Raw genomic sequence first — 24226 nt, forward strand, 5'->3', positions numbered from 1 at the left:
TCCGGACTGTGTCAGTGGCTGGTGGCCCGATGTGCTCTGTTTGGGACCCCTGGAGCCAGATGTTCTTGTACCCCCATGCCACGATTATGGTTACACAGTAGACATTACTGAGAATCATTGCACTTTGGATTATGGTGCAAGTGACAAAGAATGCAGATGGTGTGGCAGCAACAATAAACGCGAGAAGTTTGGGTGCGTTCACTCACTCATAGAGCAACACACGTTGGGTGTTCAGACCTGCGGCCCAGGGCTGGAGTAACGTAGAGAAAGTGAGGCCTGAACGGGAAGCAGATTACAGGAAAGATGCCAGCTGTGTCTGGGGCTGTCGCATTTGGGCAGAGGTGAGGAAGCGGGGTGTGGGTGTGTGGGGGGCTGGGTTTCAAAGCAAAGGACTCGGGGAGCAGGTGGCCTTTTGGGAGTTGGCCTTCAGAGCTGAAGCCTGGGAGAAGATGAACTCACTTCCTGAGGAGGGAAAGGGTAGAGAGGAAAGTTTAAGACTGAGATTGGAAGGGACCTGGTTGGTGTAAGATCAACCAACAGACTGACTGACACTGAACAGCCACAGAGGCAGGAAGGAGGACAGGAGAAACTCATGGAAACTAGGGGGACTGTTTTTTTTTTTAATGTTTATTTATTTTTTGGGAGAGAGAGAGAGAGAGAGAGAGTAGTGGAGGGGCAGAGAGAGAGGGAGACAGAGAATCCAAAGCAGGCTCCACATTGTCATCACAGAGCCTGACATGGGGCTCAACCCATGAACTCCTAGATCATGACCTGAGCAGAAACCAAGTCAGAGGCTTAACTGAGCCACTCAGGCGCCCCAGGGGGACTGCTTTTTAAAAAGGGACTGAGGGTCCCACTGCCTTGAATGTTCCTCGGAAGTCAGTAAGAGTGACTGCTGCTAAAAAATATCCCCTAGATGATCACTGTGGAGGTCAAGGGCAAACCTAGGAAGAGATTTTCACAAAGTGACGAGGTGAAAATCACTCTGGAGAACTTTAAAGGGTAAGTGGGAAGAAGGAAAATGGGCAAAGCCCTCGGAGAGCATCCTTCAGACAAGTTTTACTATGAAGGGAGGAGTGTGGGAGGGGAAATGAGGGAGAGAATCAACTGTGACTCTAATGTTTATTATTTTTTTTATTATTTTGAGGGAGAGTGAGCGTGTGCGGGATAGGGGCAGAAAGATAGGGAAAGAGACTCCCGAGCAGGCTCAGCTTGGAGCCCAACGCGGGGCTCAAACTCATGGCCATGAGATCATGACCTGGGCCGAAATCAAGGGTCGGATGTTCAACCGACTGAACCACTCAGGCACTGGAAAAAAGTGTGACTCTATCCAGGGTGCACTGAAGATTGCAGAGAGGAGGCCGGTGGTCAGCAGGGAAGGGGGTGGGATTCAAAGCACAGGAGGTGGGATTATTTCGGGGAGAAGGACCATCCTTCCTTGTTGCAGACAGAAATGAAGCCGATTGCAGGTGGGTGGGAAGGGAGCAAATTACTGACCGGTGACCTCTCTTTTCCTGGTGAGTGTGGAAGCAGGGAGTTCTGTAGAGCACACAGGGAGAGGTGGGTGAGGACAGGAGGGGTGTGCAGTGGGGGAGGGTGGGAGGAAGTGGGAGGTTTGGGGAGGGAGGAGAAGGTCTGAAATCTTCATGACAGACCAGGGTAACATAGTGGTACTCAGCTGAGCGGGGTGATGATGAATTCAGAGGAATACCTCTACTTTCTAGATGTGGAAACCGGCAGGTGACTTCAGCTCTGGCCTTACTTTGGGGCCACCTCATTGTACAGCTCCCAGAGCCTCAGTTCAGATTCCGGTCTATGTGAACGGCATCTTGGAATTGTAATGCACGGTCCACAGTCCTGCTTCAGTTCTGTCTTCCGTAAATTTAGATAACAGCACTTCCTTCATCGTCTTGTGCTGAAGACTATTTGTAAAATCCCTCAACAATGCCACGAACAAGCAAGTTCTCTCTAAGAGTGACCTGTTGCTCACATCTCCCGTGTTGTTGTTTAGACACATTAAGTTCTTTGTAGGAGGCATTGGCCTTTCATGAATATATAACCCTTACTTTAAAAAATGCCAATGCCATATACTGAAGATGAGATTATAATTTGACACAGTGTGGCTGGAAATCCAACTTGCAGTAAGTATCCAAAGACTTAAAATATTTACATTCTTGATGTAGTAAATTCCATGTGTCAAAATTTAATTTGAAGAAAACCAGACATTCGAAGATTGGTACTTTTTACCGACTTTTGAACAAGGGGCACCATACCTTTTCTTTCCACTGAGCCCTGCAAATGATGCAGCAGGCTCTAACTATAAGTACTTATTTTATTCTCAATACTTTTGGTATTTTTTCATTTTTTAAATGTTTATTTATTTAGGGAATCTCTACACCTAACATGGTGCTCAAACTCATGACCCCTGAGATCAGAAGTCGCCTGCTCTTCTGACTGAGCCAGCCAGGCACCTTGTTTTCATTTTTGTCATTTTTAAACAGTAGACATATACGCCTTATAAATTCCGAAAAGGAATTATTTTACAGAAATGTAAGGAGGCCCCAATTAACTAGTGAATTGCCCTTCTGCTTTTCTTGATGGTGCTTTCCGTATCTCAATGCTTTCCGGAAATGCCTTCTGGATTATGCCACGTAACTTGAAAAGAAAAGGAGTGGCAAACTAAAAAACAGACAAACAAATAAATATCATCCCAAATTTCCAGCGTTTGTCTATGTTCATCCTTGTTTGATTTCCTCTAAATTGGTTTTCACCCCACCACTACATGAAAACTCTTCCTAAATTTGTACTTAATCTTTATGTTATTAAACCCAAAGGGCATTTGTTTCCCCCCAATGGTCATCTTCATCGACGTCTCAGCGATATTCGGGGAACTTGAACACTCACCCAACCCTTTCCAAAGGCCAGCTGCCCTACTTTTCGTGGCAGGGCTCCTACCTCCCTCTCTGGCTGATGGGGGCACAGCCACTTCTACTCACATTCTCTTTGGGTGACAAAGCTGATCCATTCGGAAGCCGTGCTGCCCACCTCATTGTGGGCCACCACCCTCAGCTTGTAGGTGGTGTAAGGCTGGAGGCCCTCAAGGCTGGCTGTCTGCCCTGGCCCCACGAACTTTGTCTCTGTTTGGCTGGGAGTGCACGCAGTGGCTGAATCCGGGGGACAAGCCACGTAGAGCTGAAGCTCATAGCTAGAACGAGAGAGCAGGCAATCAGATTAGTTTAACTTTCGTCTCAAACGGGGTATATCTTGTGAGGAGACGTTTGGTTTTCGCAGAACTACAAGCTCTTTCCGATTTCCATTTGTGGGAAACTGCGCTCAGACACAGTTTAATGCCGTTGGAAATGAGCGGCGGATGTAACCGGAGAAGTGATAAGAAAAGTCACATGTGTACACGTGTTGCTGTCCAGCCAGCAACTAGCAATCCTTGTTGGTAGAGATAAGAGATTTGTCTCTTTTCAGGGAAGAGCGATAAAAGCGTTCTCCTCTGCTGAAAAGAAGGAATATCTTTTTTTCAAACAAACAAACAAGCAAATAAATACCGAACAAACAGTATCTTTTGTTCCAGATTATTTTGAGTAAAATCCCTCCTTTGTTTTTTCAAGCGGTGGTTCCTTAGGGCATTTTAAATTAGATCAGGCAAATTCTGATTTACCACAGAAGTTTCTTATGTTCCAGCCGAGGCCCATAGAATGAATAATTCCAGGGAACCCTGAAGAGCGTACTCTTTCAATGAACGCAAACACATTGCCTAGTCTTTCTTATTTAAAGACAATGTGGTTGTTCACCTTTCTGTCGTTAGCTGATTTTATGATTTAAACACTTTTCAGGGAACATAAGTCAGTTTATTTATCTATTTCGCTATAGGTATTTGTTCAATAAGCACGCCTTCCTTGGGCAGGGCTGGGTAGCTGCACGTCTGTATGCGTGTCTTATGTTGGCTTATTCATCCTTCTGTCTGGCCCACTACCTTTGAATGACACCATTGGGGAACAGAGGAGGACTCCACTGGAAGGCAGCTGTCCGTGAGGACAGTGTCTGGATCTGGGGAGAGGACAGTCCTGAGGGTGGAGCAGGATGAGTTCTCAGCTCTGCCGTTGGCCCTTTGCTGCAACAGTTGAAGCAAGTGCAGGCCTCCACCCCGATGGAGTACGTAGTGAAGGGCTGCAGGCCGTGAAGAGTCTGCTGGGTGGCCATGCCTTCCGACAGCTGTAGGAAGAAAGGATACGAGGTGAGGCAGCGTCGCAGAGCACAGACAACGGACAAATGTTTATCGTGTATCCCACCTCCTATGAAGGGAGTGCCACGCCGGGTCACCTGGGAGGCACGCTATGGCATCTCGCGTAGTATTTACCCTCAAGGAATTGCCAATCCAGTTGGAGAGGCATATCTTAAACATGCGAAAAATGTAATGGTGTAATAGTTAGAAGTTTGAGGTAACAGGATAGAGATCACGAGGCACAATATTATTTAGCACCATAGAAAGATGTTAGAATATGGCACAGAACACACAACATGTATTTTCTTAAGTTTTTATGAAAATTCCAGTAAGTTCACATATAGTGTAATATTAGTTTCAGGTGTATAATTTAGTGATTCAACACTTCCATATATTACCTGGTGCTCACCACAAGCACCCTCCTTAATCCCCATCACCTATTTAACCCATCCCCCCACCCACCTCCTCTCTGGTAACCATCAGTTTGTTTTCTATTGTTAAGAGTCTGTTTCCGGGTGCCTGGGTGGCTCAGTCGGTTGGGCGTCCGACTTCGGCTCAGGTCATGATCTCGCGTTCTGTGAGTTTGAGCCCCGCGTCGGGCTCTGTGCTGACCGCTCAGAGCCTGGAGCCTGTTTCAGATTCTGTGTCTCCCTCTCTCTCTGACCTTCCCCCATTCATGCTCTGTCTCTCTCTGTCTCAAAAATGAATAAACGTTAAAAAAAAAGAGTCTGTTTCTTGGTTTGCCTCTCTCCTTCTTCCCCCCATGATCATTTGCTTTGTTTCTCAAATTCTACATGTAAGTGAAATCATACGGTATTTGTCTTTCTCTAACTGACTTATTTTGCTCAGCATAATACTCTCTGGGTCCATCTACTGCCTATGGCAAGACTTCATTCCTTTTTATGACCAAGTAATATTCCATTGTAAATATAAACCACATCTTTATCCATTCATCAGTTGATGGACATTTGGGCTTTTTCCATAATTTAGCTATTGTTGATAATGCTGCTATAAACATCAGGGTGCGTATATCTCTTTGAATGAGTATTTTTGTATCCTTTGGGTAAATACCTAGTAGTGCAATTGCTGGACCGTAGGATAGTTCTATTTTTAACTTTTTGAGTAACTTCCATACTGTTTTCCAGGGTGGCTGTACCACCTCACATTCCCACTAACAGAAAACACACAAAATATTAATCAAATTTTGTGGCCTTCAGAACAATGCCTTTCCAATACCAAAATCTGTATTTGAATTATATTTCTGGAGAGTATTCACTAAGGTCCATATTCTGCCATTGTTCCGTGCATGTAATTGGGGGACCAAAATTCCCTCAGATCCATGTTCGAGTGGGTGTTTAAGAGCTTGAAAGTCTATCTCTTCCTGGGAGCATGTTGGTTTATATGACATATCAAAGCCTTTCCCTCAACCACCTTTGTTGCATCATGAACTTTTTGGTTTCTTTGGAGCACGTATTTTACCTCATTGTGGTTTCATTAAGAACTCTGGAACAAAAGAGTTCAGAAACTGGAAAACGAATTTCCAGTGACATAGCAACATATAATTAAGAAGAGTTATCTGCTATTTAAAAAATGCATACAATGCACTCCAAATATAAATTATTTTAGTTTATTAATATTATCATTTTATAACCGTGGATAATCAAGGGTTGATTGTATTTACATCATCTATATTTATTGAATACGAGGCCCTGTAGAAAATATGCTAATACTTCTTTAACATTCAATACGAGACCTCTTTCCTTGCAAGTTATTTTCTGAAATTGTGTTTTAATACCTGGCACTCTGGATTCAGAGGATTTCTCCACACTTACCCAAATTGTTCCCTACATTGGTCTAAATAATTTATAATATCATAGTGGGATCTGCACAACTTGTCCATGAGGGTTTTTTTTATGAACAAAGTGTCATAATCTATACTTATTCACGAAAAACGCAAGAGTGGTATGCACTGGGCAGCAGAGAAGGGGCTTCATCTTACTGGCTCTTGGTGTCTTTGTATAAATAATGGAGGAACTGGTCTAATTAGTTATTAGGGTCCCTTCAGCCAGTGGCTTTGCTAAAACACAGTGGGAGAGATGATTTCTCCCCATTGTCCGCTGTGTTTCCCCGATGTGCCCCAAACGTGCCAAGAAAAAAACAGCGGAGCAAGAGTTGTGCTGGCCAAGCTGTTCTCTCTCCCAAAACGCTGGAACTTTCTCAAAGTCACCAAAAGAAAGTGTGAGCTTTCAGTGTGTTATCAGACACTTGCTTGTGCCAAAATGGGGATTCCGAGGATAGTCTTTGCTCTACTTTTTCTTTCTCATATTAACATTTACACCACCAATAACAGCCGATTTTCGACCCATTACCATATGCCACGACTTGATATTAATTGTTGCTAAAGTCTTGGGCTTCTTTTAAAAAAAAATTTTTTAATGTTTATTTTTTGAGAGAGGGAGAGAGAGCACAAGCGGGGAACGGGCAGAGAGACAGGGAGACACAGAATCTAAGGCAGGCTCCAGGCTCCGAGCTGTCAGCACAGAGCCCGACGTGGGACTCAAACCCACGAACCGTGAAATCATGACCTGAGCTGAAGTCAGACGTGTAACTGACTGAGCCACCCAGGTGCCCCTAAAGTCTTGGGCTTCTTATATTTGTGGAGTCTTTAATACTTTTAGCACTTCTCTCCCTGAATATTTACATATTTTCTGTATGTTTCCTAACACTTTTTCTCAGATCTTTGTGCTAAGTTCATCATGGGCAATTGAGAACAGATGGGTAAGAAAGAAGGATCAAGGAGATGAAAAGGCAAGGGCACCATAGTTTATTCGTAAAGAATCAACCAGCCCTGGAATTTTGTTCTGAGTGCTCTGCTACTCACCACGGTCTCTGCCCCGCTGGTGTTGGAGAACAATCTGTAGAGACTGACGATTCCGTTGGGCTTCCCAGGGGCACTGATGTTGACCACTGCTTGGGTGGCAGAGATTGTATGGAACCTGGGGGCGCCAAGACCTTCTGGGGGGGCAGGCCCGGTTCTACACCAAGTCCAGCTACTGGGGGCTTTTCCTGCTGAATTCACTGCCCAGACCTCCAAAGAGAAATCAGTAAGATCACTCAAAAGCAAAGTAGCCTCAGGCTGAAACAAAAGTTGGCAACCAAAAGCAACCAAACACGACAGAATGTGATAAACTTTGATCTTGCACCTTTGTAATCACAGAGGAGATCAGCTCCTTCCTCTTTTTTGCCTTTGACCATTTGAACACAAAGGGGGCCGATTAGGAGCCCTCATTTCAGAATGCAGCAGGCTGGTTTAAGCCTAATGAGAAGCCGCTCATTTCTGTATATGGGGTGTCAGCTCCTGCAACCTGAATGGATCTGCAGACTACGTAAAACTCAGCAATTCTTAAACACCGTCCCCACCAAATCTGCATGAAAATTAAATTTTCCTTTCATCAAGGAGGGAATAAACATATGGAAGGATGTATAATCTTATTTATCAAGAACCATTTGTATAATTAAACACGAATATCCTAAAAGGTTGCCTTAGGTCGTCATTTGCATGAGTAAGTAATTTGTAGAATGTCAGGTACAATAGACAGAGTAGATGGATGTGTGAGTGTATAGGGTTAAATTAGGCCCAATAACAGCCAACTACACAGTGATCAATCAGAATGATAGATCTAAATGGCAATACAAGAAGACTATCTGCGTGTTTAGGAGTAAGAGTATTCCTTAGTAAGCTTTCACGTTGTGCAAATCTAACTTCAGGAAATTTCTTTCTCATTCAGTGTCTCCTACAATAGATAGATTATCTATTATATCTATCATCTATCTATCTATCTATCTGTCACCTATCTATCATCTATCTATCCATGCATCTATCTAATATATTTGTTCTGAGCTTTTAAAGTCTAAAAAAAAACTTGTTTGATTCTATAGTAGACACGTTCCAGGTATGCAGTGTTAAAAAAGCATGCAGAACATTTGAAATAGGAGATGCTTAGAAACAAACCGTTTTTGTTTCTTTTATTTTTGCATCAAGAGATGCTTCAAGAGAATAAATACGGGAGAGATTTTTAGCAGTTAGGCCAAATCTTACTGATGTGTCCATACTTTTGTTTTGTTTTGGTTTTGGTGGTTTCCTTTGGAAAAGTAAAATTTCTGATGTTGAACTGCTCTCCGATTTGCTGTCAAATGCAAATCTGCAGCCCCTTGCTGAGAGGATTGCCAGAAGCCCCATTTTTATTTTTATGTTTTTTAATTGTTATTTTTTTATTTCAAATTTTTATTTAAATTGTAGTTAGTTAACATATATGGTAAAACTGGTTTCAGGGGCAGAATTTAGTGATTCATCACTTACATATAACACCCAGTGTTCATCCCAACAAGTGCCCCATATTTTAAGAGACAACTAACCTCCTTACATAGCAGAATCTGCCCTTGTTAGACACATTCTCTCACTGTATAATAATCACTCACATTTGTATAAACCCTACACTTTACAAAGCCCTTTAATGTGTGATCTGACTTCGTCCTCATAATACAACTTTGTAGGGTGGCTGGAGAATGTGTTATTAGCCCCCTTTACTGGTGAGAAAATTAAGCCTCTGAAAATGTCACTCTCTTACTCTAGGTGAGAGAAGTTACAAGAGCTGAGACAAGAATTCTGCTCTCCAATAAACTTTTTTTTTTTGAATGTTTCTGTATTTATTTTGAGAGAGACAGAGACCGTGTGATTGGGGGAGGGGCAGAGAGAGAGGGAAACAGAGTATCCCAAGTGGTCCCTGTACTGTCAGCACAGAGCCAGATGTGGGCCTCAGACTCACGAAACTGAGATCATGACCTGAGCCGAATCCAAGAGTAGAATGCTTAACCGACTGAGCCACTCAGAGGCCTCTCCAATAAACTCTTTTATTGCTCTTTCCAATAAACCGTGTTTTGATTCTGCATGTCGTCCATATGCATAAGTATGACACTCAGGGTCATGAAAATCAAATGGCTCGTCCATAGACAAATATGTGCAGTCCTGGGTGAGGTAACGTTAGCTTGTAAGGATGGATAGACGGGCCCAGATTGTCTTAGGGGATGGAGGTTTGTTTTCACAGGCACAGGGAGGTAGGGAGCAGCACGCCGTGTTAGCAATGGGAGAACCACTTCATGGGAACCAGACTCCAACAGCAGCTGCTCTTGTAGTCCCCTCTGAAGTGGCTCAGGTCAGACTTAGCAGAGGGAGAGTAGGTATAGAGGTTATTGATGAAGAGGTCACATCTGAGAGCAGATGAGAGAGTCCTCCACTCCTCAGTCAGCAACAGACCAACCTCTTTAATGCAAATGCCTGTCCAGGAGATAGGCGAGAACATTTCTTACTACACAAGGAGTGACAAAGTTTGAAAAGAAAGTATTCTTGGGAAAGGGGTGCAAAACAAGGTGTACATATTGGTATCAAGTTCTTTGCCAAGAGTACGGCTCGTGTTGGTGAGTTAAGGTGTTAAGAGATAAACTGAGGCATGTTAAAAATTTTAAGAGTTTATTTGAGCAAAAAACAATTCTAATGGGGGCACTGCCAAACTGGAAGTGGTTAGGAGCAGTTGGCCAACACAGGGAATGTGCAGAAGCAAAGAGAGGAGAGTATTTAATTAGCTATAGCCATTGTTCTCTGTGTTTTGATTTTGTAATCTTGAAGCATTCACCGGCTTAGATTTCAGTTTGTTTACACAGACCTTCAAAGCATTAGAGCCACCATAGACTAATGGTCTCCTTGCTTAATTAAGTAAAGGGCATATAGAATTTTGATACAGGCCACAATGGATGGGAAAGGAAACAAGGAGGAAAATAAAAGTAGTGTAATAAAATAAAAATTCAGCAAGTTGCCAATTAATTACTGAGCACCAATAGGAGACCAGCAACAGGGCAGGTATGAGGATGTTGAAAAAAATGATATAAGTATCATAAGTGCTCAGCACGGGGTCTGGCCTCGGATTATGAACATTCACTTTGCTTTCATTTTTGATGTAGATGCAGCATTATAAATACTATGAAGGCTTTTTAATGCTAGTGTCGTCAGATAAAAACTAAACCTCGTACCTTCTTGTGTTAGGTGAGTTTTTGTCAGGTAGAGTCCTATTTCCAAAATGTGATTTAATCTCTGGCATTTTTAAAACGCTTGAGCCTCAGTATTATGGTGTTTCTGTGTATTTCTATGGAAATATTCTGGTCTGAAAAGAAGGCAATTCAAAATTCTCCATCACTAACTGGGAATGTGTGTAGGACTTAGTGTCTTTTGTCTTTGACAGGAGACCTTCATAATATAGTGCTCTTTTTCTTAGTCTTTCTTTTTAGTATTCAATCAATTTGAGATCAAAATAGCATTCATATAAATCAACGTGTTTATGCAAAGCAGGATCAGCCTATTTACATGAGCTACTCTGAAAATGAAAGCAGTTACGACGAAGAGAAAGCTGACTAAAATAATGAAGAATTATGGATTTCACAAAATTTGTACCACGAGGCAGTGTTTCTGTGATACAAAACCACCAGAAGAAGAGTAAAGAGGAAACTGTCCGTGGTATCCTCTCTGTCTGTTGAAGTAAAAAGTCTTTTAGCCAAAAATTGCTGTGGCTTTCTGCCAATGCCCAGTGAAGCAGGAAACAAAGGAACTGAAGTGTAATAGTTCAGGGTTCAGAATAAAAATAGTAACAGATATGCTTCTGATTTCTACTGACAAAACAGGACCCCAGGATTTGGGTTCATCTTTATACGGTGTGAAAAAAGAAGCAGAGATCTTGCATGGGAAATTTTGAGCAATATGCTCTGATCTTTTGATTTTAATGAACCCATATAAAAATCAAGAAATAAAATAGCTTGTGACCATGGAATTGCCTGCCATATCTATCTCTGTCTATCATATCTACCTATCATTTACCTAATCCATCCATCCATCCATTCACCCATTACCACCTAGTTACCTACTTTTTACCTAACTGACAAGCCAGTCCACCTGGTTTGTGTCCCAAGATTTCCTGACACGATCATAGGGTACAGAAACGTGGGCTTTTACTGTGTGGGCTGCTCATAGAAAAGAAGGGACATATTTATGGGATGAGAGCAAGTAAGGCTTTTGAATTACAAGGCCAAGTGACAAAAAGTAAGGATAGTCTTGGGGCGCCTGAGTGGCTCAGTTGGTTAAGCAGCTGACTCAGGTCATGATCTCACAGTTCATGAGTTCGAGCGCCACAACGTGCTCCGCACCAACAACATGGAGCCCGCTTGGGATTCTCTCTCTCCCTCTCTCTCTGCCCCTCCCCGCTCATGCTCTCTGTCTCTCTCAAAATAAATAAATAAACTTAAAAAAAAAAAGTAAGGATACTCTTCATTTTTTATTTATTCACAATATCTTTATCCCTACAGTATCCAGCTGAACATATTTATTATTTTATAAATAAAAAAAGATGAGGGGCGCCTAGGTGGTTCAGTCGGTTAAAGTTCTGACTTGATTTCGGCTCAGGTCATGATCTCATGGTTCCTGAGTTCGAGCCCCACAACGGGCTCGGTACTGACAGCATGGAGCCTACTTAGTATTCCGTCTCCCTCCGCCTCTGCCCCGTCTCCACTTGTTCTCTCTCTCTCAATATCAATAAAAAATAAGCTAAAAAAAGATTATTAAAGTTTTCACTAAAACAATTGGTTATTTGTGTTTAGTGAGCACTTGCACGCACACACACGCACACACACACACTCAACTGTAAGAGTTAGGAACCTCCCAACGAATAGCTGTGAAAAATGAGAGCAAGTTTGGACTGGCTAAATTGGGGTGTTCTCTTCTCTAAGGTTTTGGTTGTGACCATGACAAGAGTTACAATGTAAATTAACTATTTGAATAAAAACAAAATAAAACCATTTAACCACAAATTCTATCATTGACTGCAAAAGTAGTAGATATTTCTGTTTATATTTCCATTTTCAATCTAATTTAAAAAACCTAACTAGTTACTATTACCATCTTTATGTTAGTATTCATTAAATAAATGAAACTGTTCTTTTATTTACTTCCCTCAACCAGTACTAATGACTGTATTTTGCCTTAAAAAATTTCAGTTACCTAAAGTGCCACCATACTGCCAGGATCCCACTGCTGTGGAAACGATGGGTTTAATCATTTCTTCTCTATTTAAAACTGCCTCCTAGAAATCTTCCATCAGAGAAGTCTTTGTCAAAATGTGTTCCTGGGCCATGATCATCAAAATCATTTTGGAGCCCCTATATTAGTGTTTGTGGTGAAAGGACCTTGGAACCTGCCTTTTCGACACTGATTCTTGTGCCCAGTCTTGTTTGAGAAACACAGATGGCTATTCTTTATAGAACCAGGAATATACATGTAGATGCTATGTACATTCTTTTGTTGTTGTTGTTGATTTATTTTTGCGAGAGAGTGAGACAGAGCATGAGCAGGGGAGGGGCAGAGAGAGAGGGAGACACAGAACCTGAAGTGGGCTTCAGTCTCTGAGCTGTCAGCACAGAGCCTGATGCAGGGCTCGAACTCATGAACCACAAGATCATGACCTGAGCCAAAGTCAGACGCTTAACTGGCTGAGCCACCCAGGCGCCTCGGCACCACATGCATTCTTAAACTTGTATTCATCGAAGTCAGTTTAGAATTGTACTTTGCATTTCTGTTGTCATTACCTTCAGCCATTCAAAAAAGCATGAAGCATGTATCTGTTTGAATATGTTACAGCTGCAATCATCATTACAGAGTTTATTACAGCGGTCATGGTTTCAAACAGAACCAGAGTTCATTAGCTTTCGAGAAGGAACATTTGCTACCTAGTTTTCAATCCAGGTGTACATTTCTTGAAACCCCGATATTTCTGGAGCTTGTTGGATCTATTTTTCCCTTGCAGCCCAGATGAATATTATTCTAAATGCTCCCAATTCCTCTCAACACATTATTCCTTTAGTTTGATTCCAGAAGGGAGGGAAGAATCTGTGAACAGAAGCGTTTGTAATAATTTTTGTAAAAGAGACAGAGAAGGGGCCATGACTCTGCACAGGACAGGGGAAAGGCAAGATAGATCTGAAATTTCCCCGGAGTGGTAGCTGTTGGGTGCTTACATTATAGTGCTAGTTATTCTTCAGCCTTATTTCTATACTTAACCGTAAAGTCGTTTTCATCTTAGTGCTTTGTCTTACCCAATGGTTCATAGCTTTCTGAAGTAACATTCTTTAGGACTGATGTTTTCCTAGTCTTTTTCTTTAATGTTATTTCTGAGAGAAAGAGCACGAGGGGGGAGGCAGAGAGAGAGAGAGAGGGACAGAGGATCGGAAGTGGGTCTGCGCTGACATCAGTGAGCATGACACAGGGCTTGCACCCACGGACCGTGAGATCATAACCTGCACCAAAGACGGATGCTCAACCGACTGAGCCCCCCAGTCGCTCCTCCAAGTATAGTCTTTATGCAAAGAGAAATTCTTAGTGTCAATCTCCAGGGATTTCCTGATGTGTTTTTCCTTTATCATATCATAAGGACTCTCCTTAGTTGTAAAAGTATTTTATGATTCTTTTGGCTAAGAGACCAGCATGCTACAAGTGTTGTGAAAGCCAAGAGAACAGCTTAGTGATATTGACGATACTGTTAGCACCCACTCGATGTCGATTCGTTCTTGTATTCACTATCAACTTCCATACAAAAATGGAAGGCAGAGATAACCATATTCAGCCAGTGGTCTTTCACAAAGAACTTCTAATCTGTTGACTCCTCATGTAAGTGACAGTGACCGTCCTAGCCCTTAGAGAAGTTTGAGATTCTGCTCTTTTTCCAGGCTGCTTAGTTGTATTGCTAGAGATGTATTATAACTGCTACTCTCAAAGGATTCAGCTATGGAGGGATTTTTGAGTTCTCTGCAACTTCTGTGATATCCTGTAACATGCTTCTTGTGGAATAATGACCATTTTTGATAAGACAAAAGCACTTCAACACTAGTGATGATATATTCCTATTGAACAGCACTAGAGAAGCAACATCATTCTTTATAAAACTAGAGAGTATGGATATATCTTTGTGACAATTCATATCAGAAATAAAACAAAAACCTGACATGAATGGCCATGCCAGTAATTAATAAGTTGAGTAAATAGGTTGCATGTTAACAGACAAACAATTAAATTATTTGTTTCCTAGGGGCATGTAATGAGATTGTGATCACATTCCCATGAGGGAGACAAACAGATATTAAAAAGGTCTTTCCAACACCTGTATTGGCTAAACCAACGGCTAATTCAATAGATTCGATCAAAACCACCACTTCCTTCACTGCTTCTGATTTATGACTTTGGCTGTAGTGAGTCATCACTCACTGCAGTTTGTTCTCTACTGCTCATAAATTATGCCTCATAAATAAAAAGATACAATCAAGGAAATCATATCAATTCATCTACAACCTTGGAGTCTATTTTCCCAGGGCACTTACACTAATGCCTTTTTAAAGGGTAGCCTGTCGTGGGTTTTGAATATGTTTGAATAGCAATGTGCCAAAATGGGCTTTGCCAGAACTGTGGTTAGAGAGACTCGTGGCGAGAAAAAGAAGGCAATAAATCTGAAATTACATGATTACACGATTATTTTATTTCACAAGCAGTCCTGCAGGCTATAGTCATAAAGGAACAGCTTGCTGGAAAGCTCCGTGTAGCTATCTATTTAACTCTCTATCTGATTTTCTTTCATCATCAAATGGACTTTTTCAGCATCTCTGTTTGCATGAGACTTTACCGGCTACATTAGAGTTATCCTTTTACAGATATTGTCTCTGCATTCCAGGATCCTTTCATCTAAAACACTTTGGATCAGGCAAGATGGAACATGATTTTAATTGAATTCTGGGACCCAGGGGAGCAAGGGTACCACAAGACATTGTCTTCCTTTCCACTGCTACTTTTGAAATTCAGAGATGTGAAGCTACTAAAGAAATTATAAGACATTTTCTTTGCTAGAAAGGGGTGCTTTCTGTCGCTGCCGCTTAGCATACTGCCTTGTTCTTTGGAGCCACCCAATAAATATGAACACGAGGGATGGAAAACTGGCTTCAGTGATAGTGGGAAATCCTAAAATTAGCCTCAGTTTGATTTTAGTAATAAGAAGGAGAATTTGGAATTTATCACACACTACTTTTTATTGCTTCTATCTGTTCTCCCTGAGAGAAGATAGGAACCCAGTTCTGTCCAGCTCTCACGGAGGACACATAAAAGTAATTAATGGGTTCATTGAGCATTTGCACTTTTAGAATTGTATTATATATGCTGCTTTATTTCATCCTCCCAACAATCCTATCGAGTGAGTATTATTATTATCACTGTTTTGCATGAGGAAAAGGAGGCACAGAAAAGTTTCTGCAACTTGGAAGTGGTTAGGCCGGGTTTCCGAGATACGTATGTGCCGTAAAAGCTCAAGCTCCTGACCTTTTGCTACATAAGGCCATGGAAGGAAGACCTGGGCACATCTTCCCTGCTCTGGAACTGTTGCAGAGCCCCGCAGTTTCGGAGACTGGCCGTTTCTGTGGAGAGCAGCCGCAAAGTGAGATGGTGGGAATTACCACAAACGTCGTAGTGTCCATCCCGGCTGCCACTTATCACGTCTTAACACTATCGCATGTTAGAGGCAAACGATATTCACATACTTTCCATACCGCTCCAAATGTGTGTAAAGGTAGTGAAATTCCAGTACGTTAACTAAAATAATAACCATGCCCTACTGATATAACATTGGAAACATATACGTTCTGCACAATAGTTGCTACAGTAAGCTAAGATCACAATCACCAATTGGGAATCACGTTTTTGTTAATAACAGTCTAGTTAACTGGGTGAGATAATTTAATCATCCATTAATCCAACAGATACTGTCTGAGCCATTCTACGTGCCAAACACTGTTCTAGGAGTTAGGGATACAATGTGAACACGGTTGGAGTCGACATCTTGGTGGGGAAAGGCAGCAAGTACACAAACACAAAAGGAACAGGTATTATGTGCTAGAAAGGAAACAACCTATAGAATAAATTATATAAGCTATAACAATATAGCGGAGAATAGCACCAGGAGGCGCTCTCGGGAGAAGATAATCAAGCTGGGATGCCAATGGCAAGAAGGAGGTCACCATGGGAAGGAAGAGAAAACACTCTGGGCAAAAGAAGAGCAAGCGCAAAGTCCCTGAGGCTGGATTCTCTAGAAGGTTGGTGTGGCCGGGCTTAGTGAGTAAGAGCCAGAGAGCAATGAGATGAGGAAAGTGGATAAATAAAAGCACCCGTTGAACCCAGGAGGACTTTGCGTTCTATGCGAAGCCAAGGGAGCATTCCCAGCAGGGATCTGACTTTATCTGATTTACATTTTATAGCAATAACTGAGTATTGATTACTTTTTATGAATTTGTCTGTTAAATTTTAATTTTACGTGTGAGTGACAATGCCCTGGCCTTTAAATTAACTTGTTCAAAGTTTATAGCCACCCTACTAAGGTAGGTCCTTTCACCCAATTTTATGGGTAAGGAAACAAAGGCTTAGGTTTTATTTAAAAAAAACTTTAGTGTTTCTTTATTTCTGAGAGAGAGAGAGTGAATAGGGGCATGGGAGGGACACAGAGAGAGGGAGACACAGAACTTGAAGCAGGCTCCAGGCTCCGAGCTGTCAGCACAGAGCCCGATGTGGGGCTCAAACTCACAAACCAGAAGATCATGACCTGAACCAAAGTCATACACTTAACAGACTGAGCCACCCAGGCTCTCCAGGTTTAGAGGTTTTAAATTCCTTGCTGAGACTACAGAGCCAGTGAATCCTGCAGCCCAGATTACAATCTGAGTCAGTTTATCTTTGCAAGGTCATGAGTTCATGCCCCTGATGGGGGTGACTTGAAGAAGCTGTGGATCAGCAGAACAATTACCGGACTCGGGTCTGAGTTCTGACCCTGTCATGTTTCTAGGTAACTTGCACGGTCCTTCAGACTCCTGATTATACCGAAGCATGAGCAATATCTATCTCACAGGACTACTGAGATTGATGTGCGAGAATGTTTTTATAGGGTTCCAAGGAATGGGTTGGTGGTAAGTACATTTATAAATATCAAGATTTTGAAAGACCCAGAGCTGTTTACAAATGCAGTTTGGAGCAACAATGGGGTGAGTTTAGGGACACAGTCTTTGGAACCTGAATCTCAAGTTCAAATTCAAGTTCTTCGACTTACCTACTATACCTTGGGGCGTGGTAACTAATCACACAATGCATCAGATTTCTAAATGTTCTTATTAGTAATAGCCTTTATTTCAAATGGTTGTTATGAGTTAATACATGTAAAGTTCTTAACATAGCACATAGCAAGCACTAAAAATATTAATGGTTCTTACATTCTTTGTGTGAAAATTTAGGAGAGAGGGACTCAATGACTTGGAAGAGAAAGTGGGACTAAGTAGCAATCCTGTAACTCACTTCTGGGTTCCATTTAGCTGGGGTGGATCAACCATAGATCTGAAAACACTTCATAGCATTATGAGCTCAGGCTGCATCTGTGTGTCTTTTTCCAGGTACTTCTCTTTTCTAAAATGTTGTGGGTTAGAGCAAATTAAAGCCTGGCTTTTGAGAAATATTGTTCCGAGATAAAAATTTGCTTATTGGATAGCGTTCTCTACTTTGCGTTATTATCAATTAAAATTTCTTAAAAGCATCCCCGAATCTAAGCAAAAGGAAACAATGGAGCAATTCACTGGATTCTTCAGAGAAAAGAATTTTATCTCCGGTTCCCATTACAAACATGCCATAGGCATCAAGGAGAGAACTGCACAGTGTCCAAGATGCTTTTAGGCATCTTAGTAATGATCAGATCCATCAGCAGATAAATCAATTCACAAGAGAGAGTCTCAACCATCGTCTTAAAGATTTCAATTGAAAGCATGTGATTTACTGAAGCGTCTTAACGTCTTGGTTTCTACCTGTAGATTTGATTGCTTCATATAGACCAAGACATTTATTTAGAATTTAATGGAAATATACCATCAGTCCAAGTACTTAAGTGCAATCCTCCTTAAGCCTTCAGATTTACTTAGTGTTTTATCAATAATCATGGAGTGGCGAGCCAAAGCTTGCCAGGCGATCCTCTAGCGTGGAAAGGATTCTTCGTCACATATTGAGTGAGAGGCAGCACCAATCTGAAGAATGGGGGATATGCTAAATTGCCTCCAGATCCATTGTCTGCCCTGCTCTGTGCACTGGGGAGTGACTCTGCAGACTGCCTTAGGGATCTTCTCCTCCCTCTGGCTTCTTTCCAGTCGGATTTGACCAAAGGAAGGAGAGAGTTCAGTTTTTTAATTTCTCCTGATCCCTGTCTTTGGCATCCCGGTTTGGCAAGCCTGTACTCTTTCTCTATGATCTCAGTTTCTACGGGGGCAGCCCCGCCTCACTGGCTATAGCATTTGCTGGGTTCCGGGAACAGCTTCTTCCCCTTAGGCCTAGAAGGTAATAGCTTCTGGCTTTTGCTAGTCCCTGGGTACTTTAACATCCCTTGTTGATTCTCTTAATCCTGCCTACACCTCCATAAATAGCCTTTTCATTTAATTCTCTTCAAAGGCCCCTTTGAGTATGCCATCTGTTTCCTGCTGAGATCCTGACACCGGGGAAAACATTTCCAAATCTGACACAGGCACCAATAACAACGGGTGGGCTGAGATTGGCATTTGATCATAATGAGCATGGAGAGATTGGAAATAATTTTTTGAGAGACTGAAGAAATAGAGGAATAGTGCCTCCTCATGTCCGCATGGAATGATTTCAGTCAAGTACCACCTGTGCTCCTCAAGCCTGTCTGGCCAGTGAGTGGGATCGGAGGGGCCATGAGACTTTGGTGTGGAAATTGTGCTGTCCTGAAGATAAGGCATTCTCGGTTTCTCCCTCTTTCTGCTGCACCACCACTCAGATCTTTCAAATATCTCTCTTCATAGCTTATATTACCAGCTGTATATACATTTTTAAATGTTTATTCATTTATTTTGAGAGAGAAAAAGAGAGTGTGAGGGAGGGCAGAGAGAGAGGGAGAGAGAGAACTCCAAGCAGGCTCTGTGCTGTCCGTGCAGAGCCTGATGTGGAGCTCAATCTCAAGAATCGAGAGATTACGACCTGAGCCAAAATCAAGAGTCAGACTCTTAACTGACTGAGCCACCCAGGCGCCCCATCCCTATATTTTTATGGATACATTATTCATGGGTGTGTTTGTCTTATCAACTAAATGATAAGCTCCTGAGGAAGAGAGTTCATGGTTTCTACCCTCCTGCCCCAGTCCTAGCAACTAGACATCCATTTTGAACATGGCAGGTGCTTAATAATACATTATTATGTATTCAAGTAACAGGATAAAGTAATGGGTATTTTTCTTTCCTGGATATTTTTATGGAACCTACACTTCAGATGAATGTGGGGAGCCTTGATTTTCACACTGAACAGGAACTGTCAGTGAAGAGCCATGGGGTGGTTGAAATTACACATTTTCTGCCTTCAGCAGGAGAAAATTTGGTCGCATTGAACATTTCATGTCCAGCAAACAAGCTTCCAACACAAAGATACGAGGATCAATATTGGCTTAAGTGAAGTATACATCTGAATTGCATCAGCATGAGGGTGAGAACCAACACACCCTCAGATGAATAACTTGTCTCAAAGGCAATGTAAAGATTGCCAACAATCGAGCTTAAGAATAGAGTCCTAAGGGATGCCATGAGAGAGAAAAAGAACAAAAAGACATGCACACATGTGAACTAGAGCATGCTCCTGAGCGTGCTCACACACACGTAGGTAGAAATGATCTCCAGCTGGAACCAAAAGCCGGATGGCAAAAAATGACACGGTCCCTGGTCTCGTGGCAGAATTCAGACTTTTATTCATGGAAGTGTCCTGATGGCCTTCAGTCTGAGCTATAGCACTTCAGCGCTAAAGTTTTAGAACGAATTCACTGTTTGAGACAGACAATATCAATAAATCATTTAATACCTTGAGCTGTGGGAGCTGGGGGTGGAAGCAGCTTAGTTCTTGTGGGAAAGACTAACCAAACAAAAGCCTCCATGCTGGTCAGAAATACGTTAGCGAGATTAATACCTAATTAAATGCAAGTCCAAAACCAAACAGAAAACATGCTCAATAAGTTTTCTCTAAAAGTGGTATGGAAAATGCTTAGGAACACGATAGGATAAAGGTGATAGCAACAGAAAACAAGCAATCTGAATCGCATAGCTAGTCACAGAAGTGTAGACTCAGACTTAAAGTTGGACGGAATCTTAGTCACGGGTATGTGGGTAAGGTATTCTTGTCCTGAGAAGAGAAGTGGCAAGGACAAAGAAGATTGGACCACTTCACTGAAGGGGCATCACACCTTCAGAGCCAATTGTGCTCTTGGTTGGAGATTTTTTATTCTAGCAATTCATTAATGACTCACTGATAGAGACATAAGAGGTTTTTTTTTGTTTTGTTTTGTTTTGTTTTGTTTTTTAACCTGGCTCTTTTCTGTCTCAGAAGAAAGTATCTTGTACTTTTAAATAGTAGGGGCTGAGGATAGAGTGGGGAGATGCAGCAGTCATCCCGTTAGGTATATAAGATCTCTTAGTTCTTCTAACACACCCATTTTGTTTTTTTAAAGTGAGGCCATGGGAAATTAAGTATCTTGTCCAAGCTGTGTTATTTCACTCAATTTCTTGATCTGGAAAACAGAATGGCTATGAGCTTCTAATGGGGAAGAGCCTGGGAATTGTAACTATTTTACAGTAGCATGGTGGGTGTGTGCAGTGTGCTGGGAAAGCCCTCGTTTCTGGCTGAGAGTGTTTCCCACGTATTCATAAAGCCCTGGCTGTAGGAGAGGGGCCCTATGACTAGGCCTATTAGATCAAAGTCCTCCATTCTTGGTCACAGGAAGGCATATGGCACTAGGGGGTCAGTGAAAGTCTGGCTCTTGGTTGACTTATGCATACTGAGAAAGAGAAGTCCTCTTTCTACTCTGAGGTGGGAGGGCAATAATATTAATAGCTATCATAATTGTATTGGGTGAGTAGTTCCTATGTATGAGACACTGTGCTAACCACATCCATTTATCAACTTGTTCAATCCCAAAGCAAGTTCATGAGTTCAATGCTGCTCCAATCAACATTTTAAGGACAAAGAAACCAAGGCATAAAGAACGTTTGAATCAGACAGTGTCAGGGGTGATTTTCTCCAATGCCCGGAGAGAGTCTGGTGTTGGATGAGGCCAAAAGGAGACAATTTGAGATGCAGGAAGAAGAGAAGGAATGAATCTGACAGCTTTGAGTTCTGTACCCCAGGCCCCTGTGGAGGTCTGGTGTTTGCACCTTATTCTTGGTTTCAAGGAATTTCTTTGGTCCCTTTCCCAAATGGGTGAAAAGAAACAATATCTTTATGTTTAAGTTAAAGGTGGCTTTCCATCACTTGTAGTAAAATAATCAAGATACATTAATGATGATGTAAGTTTTCTCAAGAACCTAATGGGACTCTTATATGCGGTAAATGAAATAAATTGTTATTTATTTACATTTATATTTTATAATATATTTATAATTTATTAAATACATTTACTAGTAAAGAAATACATTGGGTTTCATTAGGAAACACCTCACCTCTACTGGTGTTTCCACATGTCCATTTTGGTGGTAGAGAACCATACAACTATTGATTGTCTGAAGCTGGTCTCATGAAAGCACTTGCTTTGATACAACTTAAACACTATTAGAAAATGAAATTGTTTAGGATCAGAATATATTCTGTCCTGTTTTACTAACTATAGATTAAATCAAAAGAAGATAAAATTTGATTTGGAGTTTTTAAAGTGTATGGTTATAAATTCCCGCCTCTTAGGCTGCTAGAATTTAGAACTGGGGAGAACTATTAAACATAGGGGAGGGGTGCCTGGGTGGTTCAGTCAGATGAATGCCCAACTCTTGATTTTGGCTCAAGTCAAGATCCCAGGGTCATGGGATTGAGGTCCCTGGGGGGCTCTTTACTGGGCATGGAGCCTGCTTGGGATTCTCTGTCTCTGTCTCTGTCTCTCTCTTCTGCACCTTTCCTCTGCTTGAGCTCACTCTGTCTCTCTCTAAAATAAAAATTATAATTATTATTTTAACTCAGGGGAAAATCACTGGGAAAGGTTAATTTGCTCCAGGATCCAGAAATAGAGAAGGGCTAGAAGCTGCTGTCCTTTCTGTCCTCCCTTCCAGCTGTCACCCGCACCTTGTGGGGGTGCACAGAGAGGGCCTCACTAGCCCCCCCTGCAGTCTTCAGACAGATGTTTCTGGTGGGAACAGTGAGAGTCCCCTAGTATGTCTCCTTCTCAGCCCTTCCATCCTCTTCGGCATAAATTTTTGGACAGAATTTTTTGGAGGCAGGGTCGGTCTGTTAGAAAACAGCAGCCTGCCATCCCGTGTGGCCTTCCTCAGCACCGGCCCTATCAGACCCACACTTAGTGAGTCATAGAGTTTCCTCTGAGGCTGACCTGTCACTTCTCAGTCACCCAGTTACGAGGCACCGGAGGCCTCGGAGATCGTGCGAGTGTAGGTGCTTATTGCAAAAAGCTGTCAAAGTGGGGAAGTTTCAGGAAAACTAATTAAGTCACTGACAGCATGATTCGGTGAAAGGGGGAGCCATGGCAGGCCCTAGCAAATCCATGGTGAGTCATTGCCTTAAGCGAGAGTATGAATATGAATGCACAATTACCGGGAGCTGCTCATTGGCCCCAGCTCACTCCCCGCAGGTCAAAACTGAAGCTGCTTATGGAGTAGACTCACACACGGGTCCCTCTCCAAAGCCTGTGCAGAGACTACCGTCTTAATTTGCTTGCTGAACAATTAAGAGCTTCCCCACAGAGAATGTGGAGGTTTATACCATATATGTCAGTACAGCCTAATTTGAAAAAGTTGAAGACAGAAATGAGCATTGCCCGTGAAAAGTATCACTTTGCGTTCGTAAATATTCCGTGGAACAGGAAGCCTGTAATCTCCATTCAAGGAAAAGGTCTGTGCATTGAAGAATTTTGTTCAGTAAAGATGCATTTCATTTATGTATGAATCACACATTTTACAGAGTTTTTGAGAATTAGGTTTTGGTAAACTAAATTGTATTTGAAATTCAGTGAGAATGCTTGTTCTCTAAAGAGACTCTGTGCTGTGTGGTTCTGCAAAGACACCCCATCCATCTTGTGACATAGAAAAAACCACTTCCAAATTTCTATGATTCATATTTCAGATCTTACAGTTTTTATTAAAGCTGATCCTTCAGAATCTCTGGAAGCTGTATCGAAATGAATCAAATTAGGAAAATGCCATTTTAAAGGTGCTGAATGTTCTAACTCTTACTACCAAAGACCAGGTCTCCCAAATGAGAAACAAAACAAAGTAAAACAACAAACATCAAACAAAACCCATGAGCAAGACTAAAAGAAATTATATGATTAATTGAAACATGAACTTTGCAGATAATATATTCTGCCCCCTTTCTGGCTTCATACCACAACAGTAGGACTCTTGTTTGGGAAAGTCATGGATAGACCAAGATGACCATGATAGACTGAGGTAAATAGGTTGGTCATCAATTATCATCACGTAAATTTGGCACTTGTGGAGAGCTGGCTTCACTTATTTAGGCAATCGGTTTATGATGGTTTAGGACGATGATTCTCAGCCCTGGCTGCACATTAGAATCACCTGGGGACCTTTTGAAACGCACTGATGCCTGGACCCATCCCAGAATCAGAACTACAGACGGATGGGGCCAGGGCATCGGGAACGTGGTTAAAGTTCCCCAGGTGATTCTAATGTGCAGTCAGGGCTCAGAGCCACTGAATTAGGAAATCACCACTTGAAGATCCGGCTTAAGTAGCATAGCAACAATGCTGTACCCTCTGGGTTAGTATTTCTCTCTCTCTTTCTCTCAAAAAAAATAGAGTTATGGGCCATCTAAGCTGCTTGTTA

The 24226-nt window shown here is 41.9% G+C and overlaps 1 protein-coding gene across 1 annotated transcript in view; it reads right to left on the reverse strand.

Annotated features, from left to right (window-relative positions):
* The window catches only part of USH2A (usherin), a 743753-nt gene that overhangs the window by 19672 nt on the left and 699855 nt on the right, over window positions 1-24226 (reverse strand). The window contains exons 66-68 of the mRNA XM_042925179.1: window positions 7116-7322; window positions 3986-4224; window positions 2997-3205 (exon numbers count right to left, since the gene is read on the reverse strand). Of these exons, the coding sequence (XP_042781113.1) occupies window positions 2997-3205; window positions 3986-4224; window positions 7116-7322 (655 nt within the window). The remainder of the gene's footprint in view (window positions 1-2996; window positions 3206-3985; window positions 4225-7115; window positions 7323-24226) is intronic.

The sequence above is a fragment of the Panthera leo genome, chromosome F3, assembly GCF_018350215.1.
Source record: "Panthera leo isolate Ple1 chromosome F3, P.leo_Ple1_pat1.1, whole genome shotgun sequence".
NCBI classification, from domain to species: Eukaryota; Metazoa; Chordata; class Mammalia; order Carnivora; family Felidae; genus Panthera; species Panthera leo.